At 32.8% G+C, this 14773-nt stretch overlaps 3 protein-coding genes across 4 annotated transcripts; 2 read left to right on the forward strand and 1 right to left on the reverse strand.

Annotated features, from left to right (window-relative positions):
- The first annotated feature begins 2352 nt into the window (after window positions 1-2352).
- On the forward strand, window positions 2353-8448 carry LOC122588758 (protein PHOSPHATE STARVATION RESPONSE 1-like). 2 transcript variants are annotated; one of them, XM_043760947.1, is made up of 8 exons: window positions 2353-2453; window positions 4266-4839; window positions 5232-5391; window positions 5858-5934; window positions 6207-6246; window positions 6689-6746; window positions 7126-7195; window positions 7918-8448. In XM_043760947.1, the coding sequence occupies exons 2-8, from the start codon at window positions 4399-4401 to the stop codon at window positions 8239-8241; spliced, it is 1170 nt and encodes a 389-aa protein (XP_043616882.1). In that variant the 5' UTR covers window positions 2353-2453; window positions 4266-4398; the 3' UTR covers window positions 8242-8448. The 2 variants fall into 2 exon arrangements, with proteins under 2 accessions (XP_043616882.1, XP_043616883.1); XM_043760948.1 differs by lacking the exon at window positions 2353-2453 and adding an exon at window positions 2463-2536.
- Window positions 8449-8593: 145 nt separating this feature from the next.
- Window positions 8594-10211, forward strand: LOC122589940 (F-box protein At5g07610-like). Its single transcript, XM_043762272.1, has one exon. The coding sequence runs from the start codon at window positions 8730-8732 to the stop codon at window positions 9978-9980; it is 1251 nt and encodes a 416-aa protein (XP_043618207.1). The 5' UTR covers window positions 8594-8729; the 3' UTR covers window positions 9981-10211.
- A 1121-nt stretch (window positions 10212-11332) lies between these two features.
- LOC122588100 (agamous-like MADS-box protein AGL80) lies at window positions 11333-11815 on the reverse strand. Its single transcript, XM_043760239.1, has one exon. It carries the CDS (start codon window positions 11813-11815, stop codon window positions 11333-11335), a length of 483 nt encoding a protein of 160 aa, XP_043616174.1.
- Window positions 11816-14773: the final 2958 nt, after the last annotated feature.

Here is a 14773-nt window from a genome sequence, read left to right on the forward strand (position 1 = left end):
CATTTGTAAGTGATGGATGGTTGCGAGATCACCGTCTCATTATTGGTCTTTATCGGTTTTGTCTTGCGCCATCTCTCAAGGTGATGGGTGGTGTGTGGTGCAATACCGCTCCGATGCCCCTCTCCATTACGCAACACTCCTTCCACTTATAGGTTATAGTATTAATGGAAGCTGATATCAGTACCACTAAATTGAATAAATCCACCACAACAATGCATCATATATTTGTGTATATATATTTATCTTTCTTTTGTGTGATATCTTTATCACTTTCCTATAATAGGATTTTTTTTTTCTAACTTTTACGACACAAATAAAGGTTAAAAACATACGGAGCATAAACTTATAATAGTAATATTAATTTTATAATTTTGTTGTATAATTGATTTAAAATGTAGGAAGTATAAGTGTTATTGATTAAATTTATAGTGAAATAGATTTTTTTTTAATAGAAAAATTTACACTTTCATATTTATTGTTAGATTTATTATCAAATCAAATAAAACTATTTTATAGGGCTGTAAACGGTTCGGTTAGCTAGAAATTTTGAACCGTTTTTCGGGTTTCGGTTCGGTTTGGGTTAGTTAGATATTTTGAACCGATAATTTCGGTTACCCAAAAATCGGGTACCTGAAAAAGTCGGTTAATTTCGGTTTTATTTTCGGTTAACAATTTACTAAAATTATGCTAATATAAAGTTTAAGTTTTCAATTATAATAGTCAATTTACATTGTATTAATTAATTTTTCTATGTATAATAGTATTTAACTATATTAATATTTTGTTTTATAAATAAAATATACATTACATCTAATTTTGAATTACTTTTTTCTAACTATGCAATGCAAGTTCCTATTTAAAAGTATCATGATTTATTACTTAAAATGTTTTCTATATGATATTACTAATATTTTTAGAGATATTTTAGACAAAGTTAATAACTTTTCTTAAAAAAGAATATATATATAAGACAATTAATTAGAATATCCAAAACTAATCATAGTTTGTGAAAGAAAATTAGTAAAATTGTTAATATTTTAGGCAACAAATACAAAAATTTAGTTAAATAGATATGTAAATGATGTATTGATGTAATACATATATGTGTAAATATACATATATATGATTATATGCAGGTATATATCAAAATTCGGTTCGGTTCGGTTAACTGCGGGTAATGAATATTAAAAACCGTAATCAAACCGTTACACATTGGTTTTTTTGTTTTCGGTTTTTTTGGTTTCGGATCATGCGGTTCCGATCGGTTTTTCAGTTCATTTCTTAAACTCCTATTTTAGGATTCATATCTATGTTTTTTGGGAAAATGATCCCTGCAGTTGACTGGAGGAAAACAACAGCCAAGAAAGAAGAAAGATTAAAAACAATTTACGTTTTAACCCTTTTAGTTTATAAATTATTTAAAATTCCACTTGATTTTCATGGTAACAGCAGTGTCCCTGCAGTCAACTGCAGGGATGATTAGCCCATTTTTTTTTAGGGGTGAGCAAAAACCGAACCGGAAAACCAAAAACCGAAAAAAACCGACAAAACCAATCCGAAAGAACCGAAAATCGAACAAAATCCATTGGTTTGGTTTTTGTTTTCTAAAAATCGAACGGATCGGTTCGATTTTCGGTTTCATATGCCAAAAAACCGATCAAAACCAAACCGAACTGAACTAAATATATTTTAATTTATTTTATTTTTATATCATATTACATTTATATTTAACTTATAATTTATAAATATGTTAATAATTTAATCTTTTTATCTTTTTATTGTAAAAATCTATACAAATTATATATTTTTAATAAAAATGTGCAGTAAAAACAATTCGTTTTATAAAAATTATATAAATTTTAACACCTAAAAAATATAATTACTTAATAAAAAGCTTCTCTGTATTTGAATTTTTATATCATATTTTTTTCTTAACAATTGAAAGTTAAATTTATAACATAATATTTAAAAAAAACCGATCCAAACCGAACCAGAAAACCAAGAAACTGAACCGAATAAAAACCAAATCCAATGATTTTGATTTTCTAAAAACCGAATAGATCGAATTTAGTTTCAGTTTTAGGCAAAAACCAAACCAAATCGATCCATACTCACCCTAGTTTTTTTTATTGGGAAATCAATTTCCAGTTTTCGACTTGAAATGATCACTTTCATAAGCAACATAAATCCCCTACTTCCCACCCTTCCTTATCTTCTACGCCCCTTCTAATCTTGACCATCCAATTTCCACTTCCTCTAATCCAGTGGTTCAGATCATCTCGATCACCAAAACTATACATACAGATATATGCATACATAAAGGAAAAACATAAAAAAAAAATCCCCAAACGTGTGTGTTTACTTCTTGTGTATGTGACTCATCATTGCTATTGCTATACCCCATTCATTCATTCTTTCATTGGGGATATATATATTTGGGGACTCCAATATCCGTACGTTCCCTGTTTTTTTTTTTTTACCCGCAAATCTTTGATTCTATCTGTATCTATATATATCTGTCTTCGTTGAAATCAAGGTTTGTAATCTTTTTGTACTTTCTTGAAATCTTAAAATTGATAAAGTTTGAATCTTTTTATGTGGGCATGATGAAATATGATTGGATTGTGATTTATTTTTAGTAATTAGACATGGGTTGTGTTTATCTTATTGATGCTTAGTGTTTTTTTTTTATGATTATTATATATTTATTTGTTAATTTGTAATTTTTAGGGATAAAGTTGTGAAATTTGACTTGGGTTAAGTTTAATTGATGCAAATATTATTATGGGCTTACTTCAGTTATTGTATTTGATATATAGTTGAGTTTGTTATATAAATATCTTCAGCTATGACTATCTACATCTCAGTATCTCACCTCCCATACCTCGCTCATTGCGGAATTAGCTAGTGTTGTTGTTTGTTATATAGTTATTTTGTGGGTTTATGGCGATTTTTGATTCGAGTGTTGGAATCTTCAATCAAGAAGGTTGCTTTTTAGCATCATGATGTTCTTTGGGTTGGAATAGAAATATATATATATATATATATAGCTGTAGTTGTTTATAAAGGTTTGCCTTTGTTTGAGGCTAATCTACTGTGTGGATTGTGGATTTGAGCTTAAGCATTAAAGGTGGTGGGTAGTATATCTGTACAGTTTTGGTATCTCTTCTACCTAAAACTCTAAAAGTTAGATGAAGATTTAAGCTTCCTAGTCAGATAGACACTTTGCTTTACGGGATGCTGAGTCAGTTTGGACGTCTTTTATGTATAGTTAGATACAATGGGTAAAAAGATAAAGTAAGAAGCTGTATGCTGATTGTTAAAAACAAACTAACAAAGTAGTTCGATGAACTATTAGGTTTTAATGTGTGTTATACATATTAGAGTATGAATGATGATTACTTATTCTATCGATTCGATCTTAGACATGTATATAGAGTTATAGACACACTGGCATATGCACATTCCTTTTGATTATAAACTTTATAGAATTCCCATACTATGATGTCTACACCATGATTCCCTTATTTTTCATATTTATCCTTGTTCACACACACACAAACACATTCTTTTAATGTTTTTGGTAGCTACTAGTTAGTCTGTTGATGTTGTACTAGATTACATTGCGTTTTTCTTTCCATATGAACTTTCAAGTAGTGTGTTTTAACTTTTAACCAAGTTAATCGAAGATTTGAAGAAATAGACTGCTTTATTTGTTTAGTGTTCTTGTTGGTGCACAATAACTATAACATATTTACACCAATGACTGTGAGTTGTGAAGTAAAATTTGGCACTGCAAGCCGTGAAGTAAAATTTGGCGCTGCAAATTGTATCTGTTGCTCAAAATAAATCTTCAGTATATTTACACCTTTTCTTTATTATCTACAGGTGGCAAAACATGCGGGTTGGGTAAGAAGATACCAACATGGCCTTTGGTCAAATGGTTTATTTTTGCCGTGGGAATGGTTTGACCTAAAAGATCTTTTGTCAAATTTTTATCTCTCTCTAAATAATTTGTTTTGTCAAACATGCAGTTATAACCTGTATCAGTTTATTTTTTAAATAAAATGATTTCTGGGTGGTTTAAGCATTAATTTCTCACTTTGGGCAAATTTTGAGTTTCATCATGATTGCTATTTTGACCCATTTTCTGTTAAGCTATTTTGTTCAACCCACTCCTTTTTTCTTTTAACGTCTGTCATAACTCGCTAACTTCTTTTTTACATCTTCATAATAGGCTGACTATTGATTGAACTTTGTTTCAGTTGCATTTTGATCGACGTTCATTGCCGTAGAGAGATGGTAATAATAGGAGCTTGATTTTGACCAGTGTGAACGCTGGCTTGGCTCCAAAGGGTCACTTAATTAATTATTTGTTAGAATCGCAAAGCTGTTTTTATGAATGGACAAAATCGGAAATACACCCCTGTATGTCTTCAGCCATCTGGTGAAAAACAGCTAAGTAATATGAGTGCCTCGGGAGCCATGTCATCACAAAATTCTTCATTAGTCTCTAGGTCTTCAAGTGATACGGTGCCATTCCAAGTCGGCCAGCCGTCTCATTATGTAAATGCACAACCAGTGCCATTAGTAGGTCAAAGTAATGGTATGTCGTGGGTTACAGAATCTCTTGAGGATCTTCTTGAATTTCCTGACAGTATCATTGGCGGCAGCTCCCAAATCGAGACTCTTAATGCCATGATTCCATCTGGTGATCTTGGTAGGGGAACTGACTCAAACTGGCAGAACTGGGAACATTTAATGAATGCTGATGATAATATTGACTCAAACTGGAGTGAGATGTTGGCTGATGTTGATGCGCCAAGCCTAGAACCAAAGGTACTTTTTAGACTCTTTGCATAGGAAAAGGAGTGTCATATAACTGCAATACTGAAGCAATAATATTAGGGTTTTACTATATAAAGTTATAGGACTTTGGTCTGATTTCTATCTTGGGCAACGCAGTTTGTTTGAATTCAGATTTTAAATAAGATGGAAACCTTCTAAAATGATGATTTTGTAGCTGATGTGTCCTTAACTTTGATCGTGTTGACTATTTTCGTGGCGTGGCACCTGGAAACTGGTTTAACTTAAAAAATTATTCTAATAAAATTTTTGAGAGCTTGAGCCTTTTGTGAGTGAAAACAATTATAATAGCTTTTATCCATGTCCGCCTTGTAATAAGTTTGATATTATAAATTTTACTTAGTCTTTTGATGTCATATATGCAGCAAATGCAAATCACTACTCGTCCTCCCGTGTCAAGCGTGGAAGCATGTCCAGTCGGTAGCCCATCATCTAATGGAACCTCTATTAAACCTCGCATGCGTTGGACACCAGAGCTGCATGAATCCTTTGTTGAAGCAGTCAACCAGCTGGGTGGTAGTGAACGTACGTATTGCTCAGCCTTTATGTATAATGTTGAAAATATTGCTAGTTAGGGGGCGATTGGATATTAAATAATCAGAATCATAGAATCAAATAATCAGGCGGAATAGAATAGGCTGCAAAAGTTAGTGTTTGCATGTGGTTTTGTTGTTTGAGGTTGTAATGATCAGATTTCAGTGTTTGGAAAATTATTATTGATTAAAAAATATACATTCAAAGACCATAAATGACCTTTTTTGTGATAAAGAGGAGAAGCTTTTGTGAAACGAGAGGAAAAGGTTAGTTGCAGTTAGTATGAGACAATCATTCAAAATGAATTTATGATCCGTACATAATCAGAAGCAGGATCTGTTTAAACATTATGAAACTGGTTACCATAACTTCAAAATGAATTTATGATCCGTACATAATCAGAATGCAAATCCCGATACTATATAAATTTCTGCTGACTTTTGTCTTCGGTGTATAGGAGCTACACCAAAAGGCGTTTTGAAGCTCATGAATGTTGAAGGTTTGACAATATATCATGTGAAAAGCCATCTGCAGGTATATGCCAAAATTATATTTGTGACAATCATCTTACCTAGATATGTGGCTTGTGTCTTGAGTCTTGACTTCTATGTTTGTATGAGTTTAGAATTTTTGTGATTGAATATTAAAGATTTTGTTAGACCCTTGAAAACTAGTTGCTTTGATTGCCAAAGTCTTCCAAATTCAAAAAATTTTGATATGATAAATTTGTTGGTATGACCATGAAAGTCGTATTAGGACTTGCTTCGGCATTTCAGATTGATGCTTTTCTGCTATCTTGGTTTCAGAAATATAGAACAGCCAGATATAAGCCAGAGTTATCTGAAGGTAATATTCAATTCCTTTAAATGGTGAAAGTATTAATACAATATATATTATACAATAAATATTAAAAAATTAGTATGTGAGGGTTTCTACACCCAAGCGAGGTGTCTAACAGCCACATACTCACTTTTCTCATATATATATATATATTTATTATAAATATAAATCACTTTGCGTGGAGCTAAAACTAACATTATAGCATGGACTGTTGTCTTTAAGTTTTTACGCTTATCCAGCAACCACATGCCTTGTAGATCTTTTGCATAAAAATAGAGTCATGATCTTTTATTGGTTAAAGATTTGCCATCTTTATGCAACTTCATCATATAAATTGACTAAGTTGGTCTAATGTCTAACTTGTCGATTGAGTACTACTCCTTATAAGATTCTCTGTTGATAGGAAAAGGCTAAAATTTCCTTGTTATGCTTAATATTCATTATATAGGATCATCAGAGAAGAAGCAGAATATTGATGAGATGGTATCTATGGATATTAAAACCAAGTTAGTCTCCTCTCCTCTCTCTCTCCTCTGTGTGTGTGTGTGTGTGTGTGTCTGTCTCTGTGTGTGTACAACACATACATGCATATAATCTTCTGCCTTACATTTGTTGCAAATTTCATTTGCTTACACAAGGTTATCTTGAGTCGACTGTACACATTGAGCTATGTCGCCACGGTCAACAAGTGTCAAATGCTTCTTTTTTTCATAGAGGGCTACTTATTCCTGCCACAAGCTGGCAGTGCATGCATTTTAAGGACATAATTTTTAATTTTACTTTCTAATATAGATGTCATAGATCATATTAGTGATGTTAGCGTGTGTTTTTACTTTTTACACGTAAATAGCCAAAATCTAAATCTTATCTGAATTAAAATGACAGGGCTTTGGGGTTCACTGATGCATTAAAACTACAGATGGAAGTTCAAAAGCAACTTCATGAACAGCTTGAGGTATGCCAGATTATTATTTATTTTTTTTCACTTAGTTTTTTGATAGGGGATGTTTAAATGCGCCTTATGAAATTATACCGTGACATTGAAATTGAATAACAGAATAAGATAATCAACTTGGTTTTTTGATAGGGGATGTTTAAATGCGCCTTATGAAATTATACCGTGACATTGAATAACAGAATAAGATAATCAACTGTAATAAAACGAGCTGTATAAAATAGAGTGTGGATGTACTTATGCTGGTTGAAGTTGGAATGATCAGATGATGATGGTGTTTGCCTGTTTGGTACATTTTGGTTATGTATGTAGGAAGTATCTGAAAGCAAAGTAATTATTTCTTTAACTTTAGATAATCAGTTCTATTCTTATGTAACTCGGTGTCCGCGACTTCTTTTTTCCACCCATAACCAGTCATATACTCATTAGATGTTGAGTTTTTTTTGTTTAAATTTCTCGTCTGCTGGATCTGATCTATAGTTAGGGGGCAATACATACCAAAAGGTTCGAAGAAGGATAATGAGTGAAGATCTAAATATTAAGAACCGATTATATAGGATTTTGAGTCCTCAATATATATCTTTCCTTTAAGTGTCATTCCAAAATCTCCTTTTCTGATTCTATATCAAGACATCGAAACTAAGAGCATTGTACGCACAATGTTCTGTCATGCCAAAAATTAACAACAATCAACTAATTGAAGTGCCCATCTTTTCTTTCAGATCCAAAGAAGCTTACAGTTACGAATAGAAGAACAAGGTAAATATTTACAAATGATGTTTGAGCAACAAAGGAAGATGGAAAGCGAAAGGTTAAAGCCCGCATCATCTAACCCAGATGAAGAACCTGCCCCTCTAGCAAAAGCAACTGAAAAACCAAATGATGATCAACACATATCAGACAAAGATGCCAAAAAGTCAACGGAAAACAGCAGCCAAAATTCAAAGTCAACAACGCAAATAGAAGAACCGGATGTTAACATATCTAATATCAATAGTGGATGTAGTCCCCGCCCTTCAAAGCGTGCCAGAGCCGACCAGGCATAACCCATGTTTTGATTTGTGTGATTACATTTGGAACATGTTTGTCCCTTTTCTCTTCCTGTCCCTGAATATCTTTTTAGGGCTTTTGCATTTGGAGATGGATTTTGGAGGGTGCAACAAGCAATGTTAGGTTTTTCTTTTGTTCATTTTGTTACTATACAACTAGTAGAAATAATATAAGTCCATAATAAACAAGTTTGTCTTGAAGAATGTTTTGGATTTTAGCTACTATATTTATTTATTTATTTTTTCGCCCATGAATTGGACATCTGTATTTTGTGTTTGATCCATTCAATCAGCTACCTGCTCAAAACTTTTTGGCTAAATAATTTTCTTTTAGAAAAGTTGACTAAATCAAGTCAACGATAAGAAAGACTTCGCCAAAGCTTCCTTAGCAAACTTGTTTTTTTATTATCTTCCATGACAATCTTTCATCATAAAAAGACACCTTATAAATACCTCATCTTCATGATTCTCAAACCACTACAAAAATGGTGAACACTAGAGGCAAAATCAGGAAAGCCCAACACACTCGTAAAATCTGCTTCTCGGAGGCTTCTGTGGCGGATAACGATCAAGAAATGACTCGGTCTGGAGCTTTGATCGGTTCCAATGATGACCTTATAACTGACATCTTTCGCCGACTCCCTGTTACCTCTATCCTAAGATTCAAATCTGTCTCTAAACGCTTACTGTCACTTTTGAGTCACCGCCGTTTCACTGTCCCATATGACAACATTTCCATCTCTCCTGGTATTTTTATACGCAATTTGTATATGCCATTTGATGTTGAAAGCCAAAAAACTCCTCCTTTCCGTCGTCTTGATTTCTATCCTGATCTTAAGGGTATCAGAATTGTGCAATCTTGTAACGGGCTACTCCTTTGCTGTAGTGATCTTGGAAATGAACGTGCTCGTAAATATTATGTGTTTAATCCCACCACCAAACAATTTGCTATCATCCCATCTGTCCCAGGAGGCAGGGATGTTCGTAGGAGTGTCTGTTTTATGGGTCTTGCATATCATAGAACAGACTGTGTTCACTACAAAGTTGTTTGTATTCATCGTGCCAAGCCGGAAGTTGTGGTTAACGTTCCGGCTGAGGATCTGTATCACATTAAAATCTACTCTTCTGATACAAGAAAATGGAAGATTACAGACCAATCTCTTTATGCACCATATTTTTCGGCTTTCAAATGTGGAGTTTACTGGAATGGAGCAATACATTGGGTTCCCTCTTGTCGTAACCCTATGTACTTTAAGCTCGACACAGAACAGCTGCAAAAGTTGTCATTACGGATAAGAATGGCATCACTCGGAGACTATCATGACGGACCAATGCCCATTTACTTTGGGGAATCTAGAGGCCATCTTCATTTGGTGGAGAAACCCCATCATGAAAATCGCTTACAGTTGAATGTGTATGAGATGTTAAATGATCATTCGGGCTGGTTTGTCAAGTACCAAGTGGATCTTGCTGAGCTTCCAGGAACTTATCCGGGTATGGCACATAGCTACCTACATCCATCAAGCCCTCATTATTATGAATTCGATATCTTGGATGTCGTTAGGGGTGAAAAGGAAGAAGATACGTTCATGGTGGTGAGAGTTCCCGAGAAGATCATAAGGTACAATATCATGGACAAGAACTTCAAACAAATATTTGATGCTACCAACGTTTTTTATGGAAGAATCAGATCCTCTGAAGCTCATCGTTATATAGAAGCCTTAACTTTATTTTAACAAAATAAACGCAAACCAAATGCCCGTGTATTACATACTATGCTTATGGGATGTGATTTATACACCAAAAAAATATCGCCTTATGTTCTGTATGCGTCATCTAGTTTGGTTTATAATTCACCTTTGTACGTACTTATATACGAATAGAAGCCTATACGGAACCAGTCTTTAAGATTCTGTATCCATACTGTATTCTTAATGTCTGTACTTCCATTAATTTCATATTAGCAAGTTCACATAAAGAAAGTTGTTTCTGGTTTTCGGTTCTTTGACAATAGCGAATAGTTCCGTTTGCCCTGATATTGCTATGGACCGCAACCACAGTCACTCATGTTACTAGTCTCTAAAATATGTTTCTTCAATTGATAGACATCTTTTTGACCCTAAAAACACAGTACATTGATTTTTTTTTTTTAGAAAGACAAAAAATCAATACACTATACAAAAGCATACATAGTTACAATTTGTTTACCCAGAACCCACAACTTTTTGGTTTATGGGTTACTTCAAATAACTCTAGGCCCAAGGCCTTTTGGGTACATTGCTTCTTATTAATTTCCAAAAAGGGATAAAATAAAAAAAATATATATTTTTACTCAAAATTTTTAATAAGGAGAATCTATTTAGGTTTTGTTTATTAAAAGGATTTTATTTTTTGAAAGGATTATGAAAACACATGAAAACAAACAACACCTTTATTGAAAATTTTTTAGATTTAAAATCATTTTGATAGACAAAATCTAAACCGGTTACCCTTTTTATGAATTTTGAGTAAAAAATCACCTTTTTATGAATTTTTCTCTTCCAAAAATGATAGATCCTCCTAAAACATTAGCCTAATTATAATCCTACTCATAAGATAAAACCACATGGAAAAATCAAGAAGGTTCATTGCTAAAGACAATGAGTGGATACACATGTCAAAATTTTGTGGTATTAAGAGGATTATTAATCTAATGTTTTAGGAGGAAAAATCATTTTCCATATCAATACAATATCATCAGTACTAACTGAAAGTCTGGAAGGAAAAGATCAACAAGAAGAAGTTCCTAATAACATTAATTATGAACAATCTCATTCTTCCTTTCATAGCTTCAGACATTTATAGGAAGCTAAATAATCAGTGCATTACCCAATATTGTCATCTAGAAAGCAATCTGTTCAACTCAACTCAAATAGATTGTCAAATCTAAAATTGATAACTTGTAATTAGATTATTTAAAGGACTTTGCAATCAACATAAAACAATCCAAACATTATGCATGATAATTAAGATCAAAAGACCTCTTTATTTATTTAGGTTTTAATAACTGACTCCACACATATCAAAGCTTCAATAAAAGAAAAAGTTTTTAAGCCATTTTCATTTTGCCCTTTTCAGAAGCTTTCTCAATCATTTCATCTATCACTTGGATCTCACTATCAATGAAAGCATGCAAGCCTTCCAAGTCCTCTTGCTTGATCTCACTAAACTCGTTATCATCAAACAAGCATTTCAGCATCGAATTTTTCAAGTTTTTCTTCTTCTCTTTTTTCAAATGCTTCTTCATTTTAGTCAGATTGTTTTTAAGAAAACCTATGTGATCAAGCCTAGAATTTGCACCCCATATTATTGACTTATCAAACTTGTCAACCACACGGCGTGCCTCTGAAGCAGAAGGCCAAAGAACGGGTGGATCACCTTCTTTCTCATACATCACAAGACAAGCATCAACATCACATAGCGTCTTCACCTCATCCATCTTCTTCAAGAGACTTGCTTTCCTCTTCTTCAAAGTCACATTCCTTGCACTTGCATCCTCCATAAACTTGTACTTAACCATTGAGCGAGTCATGGTGTTTTGGGAACTAAAGAAACATACACAAATATATATCTACCAAGTATAGTATTTATATCCACCCTCATACATTGATAAAATTATTACAAATATTAACATGGTCAACGAATTAATAACGCATTTAAGATAAATTTATGAAATCCAAGCTTTACCGGATTATAAAATTCTAAAAAATATTTACAAACGCGTCTGAATTAACGCGTTTTTCTAAATTTAGAGAACGTCATTATTAACATTGTCATATTCTACATCAATTCAAGCGGAATCAAAGTTTCAATGTTGGGTATAACATCGTGATTTATACATATCAAAAAGGTCTATGACTTAGGCATTGTGGTGTTACAAATGGTATCGCATATAGCCTTCCACGGTCCATTTAATTAAGGACACAAAACAGTTAAGTGAATTAAAGAAGTTTGTAATTAACAACCTGTTTTAGCGAACAGAAAGTGAACACCATGAATTTTTAATATAGGTTGTCGGTGAAAGTTGCATACTATGAATGAGAAGATGAGTATATATGATGGAGTAGTCTCTTGTGTGAAAGCTTGAATACGGTGATTGAGTTTTCCTTTGTAAAATACTACTTCGTAGGTAGGATCATAACAAGTGATATTAATCATTTAAACTTTTTTGGCGGCAGAAAAATTTTGAATATAACCCAAAATTAAATACCATAATGGAAGCTTTTGGGGGAGATAATTAAGAAAATTGCATTATGAATGATACCGTATAAAGGAGAACTCACTCCCAAAAATCTCAAATAAGGAATTAAACTACCTAAAACACTCATCTCTTTTACATATTAATTTAAACATCTCCAACTAATAAACCTATAAACAATCTAAAACATAAATCTCTCAATCCTTAAAATAACTACATTACTTCCTTTAACATCAATTACTTTTATATTCACCACCATTGTCACTGCCACCATCTGTTGCCGCCACCCGTCATTATCGCCGCTGCCACCATCACTGCTGCATTGTGCGGGTATATAACTCGTGAGAAATAAAGTGCTAAGTGTTTTTGAAAAATCATAGAGACTGTATATAGATACAAGATTGTACACCATATTTTTGTACAATTTCAGTTTTCATTTGTTGGACATTGTATATTGACTCCACAGAAGCAAATAACAAATTTTTTTTTTTTAAATTTTGGCTACTAAATAACATATTTTTTAATTTATTTTGGCTACTATATTTCTTAAATGGTAGTTATTTAATAAAATATCTGCGGTTCAAAATAAACAATTCTTTTTTTTCTTTTTATTTTTTATCTTAAGCAATTGGGTACCAAACCACGTATGTATTGTTTGTTGGAGAATTTATAATTTCCATATCGATGTATATTTAACTTGAATGTTAGACTGTGCGGAGTGGGGGGACTTTTGCCCCGGCGCCGCCCTTTTCCGCCCCACATCCGCCTAGTACACCGCGCCGGAGGGCGGCAACGGCCAAAAACTTCCCACCTGGCAAATATCTTCCCCCCTCGTGAGTGTGACTTTCAAGAAAAAAAGAGTCGTTGGCTACTTATATATATATATATAATTTCTTGCGAGAAAGGGGGAAGAAGATGAAATCTGGAAATAAGAAATGGGTGAGTGCAAATGGGGAAGAAGATAAGGTTGGGAGTTGTGTTTTTACTTTTTATATTAGAGTGTGTGGTGGGGGTGTTTTTTTTATTGTTTATTTTTAAAACTTTTAAAATCTTGGCAGAATTGTATTAAATTCACATCCATCTAGTTGTTAATGTTTAAAAAATTTTATATATTATTTAAGTTTTATTTTGTGTTTCGTAAAAAAAAAAGAGAAATTAAAATTAAAGGGGCTCCCCTAAAGAGTTGTCTCACTTAAAAAAAAAAAGAGGGGCAACTCTTTGGGGGAGCCTCCTCCATATAGCGGAAGTCGCCCCCATGTGGGGTGCCCCAAAGTCCGCCACGTGTTTGGTAGGATGGAATGGGAAAGGGAGAAAAAGAAAGTGAATTACTTCTATTGTTTGTTACATGTGGAGAATGAAATACAGAGGCCAATTTAGCATTCCTTTTCCATGTTTTTGATTCCCCACAAAAAATGAAGAACGCAATTGAATGGAATCAAGGAAGCTGTACAAAACTATCCTCACTTTTCTAAATATAGCTTTTCCATTATCTATCATTAATTTTTACAGCATTCTAGTAAAAAATAAATCCGACCGACTTTTCTTCCCGCTGGCTTGCCGATACACTTTTTCACTTTCAGTACGTCGATCTTTTCATTTATTGTATTAGACCTGAATTTATTTATTTATTTCTTTTTTCTTATATTTTATTAATTAAATTAATTTATTTTGCTAATTTCTTAGAAATCATATAAAATATTATTGAGTATATCATCGCATGAATGTTATAGATAAAAGCTGCTTGCTACATTCATTCATTCCGTTTCCATTTGACAGAAGCAACAAAAAGATTTTTATTCTCCTTTATATATCTCAAATCAATTCTTTCTTGGTTCCAAACAAGAGAATAAGTTTCATTCTTTCAAATCTATTCTCTTTCTCTTCATTTTCATTCTTTATTATCATTCCATTCTTTACGATTCTATCCTACCAAACACCTTATAGTTTTAAACAATAATCCAGTCATTTACAGATATTCGTTAATTTATAAGTTCAACCACTTTAAGTAATTATTAGGAGATTCTATCTCCGCGATGTACGGGTAGTATGAATTTTTATTATTTAAGAAACATAAGATCTTACACATGTGTGCAAGTACATAGACCTCATACATTTGTGTATATGTCCGGTTTAAATCTTATATTTAACCGGAACGTATAGAAGTAACAATGTAACATAACCACTAATTATATTTAGACCTCATACATTTGAGTTCATTCTTACATGATTATATTTTTAATATATTCAAGTATTCAACCAATTAATTTGAAATTGGATTTCAAGGGTTATTTC

Source organism: Erigeron canadensis, chromosome 2 (genome assembly GCF_010389155.1).
Source record: "Erigeron canadensis isolate Cc75 chromosome 2, C_canadensis_v1, whole genome shotgun sequence".
Classification (NCBI taxonomy): Eukaryota; Viridiplantae; Streptophyta; class Magnoliopsida; order Asterales; family Asteraceae; genus Erigeron; species Erigeron canadensis.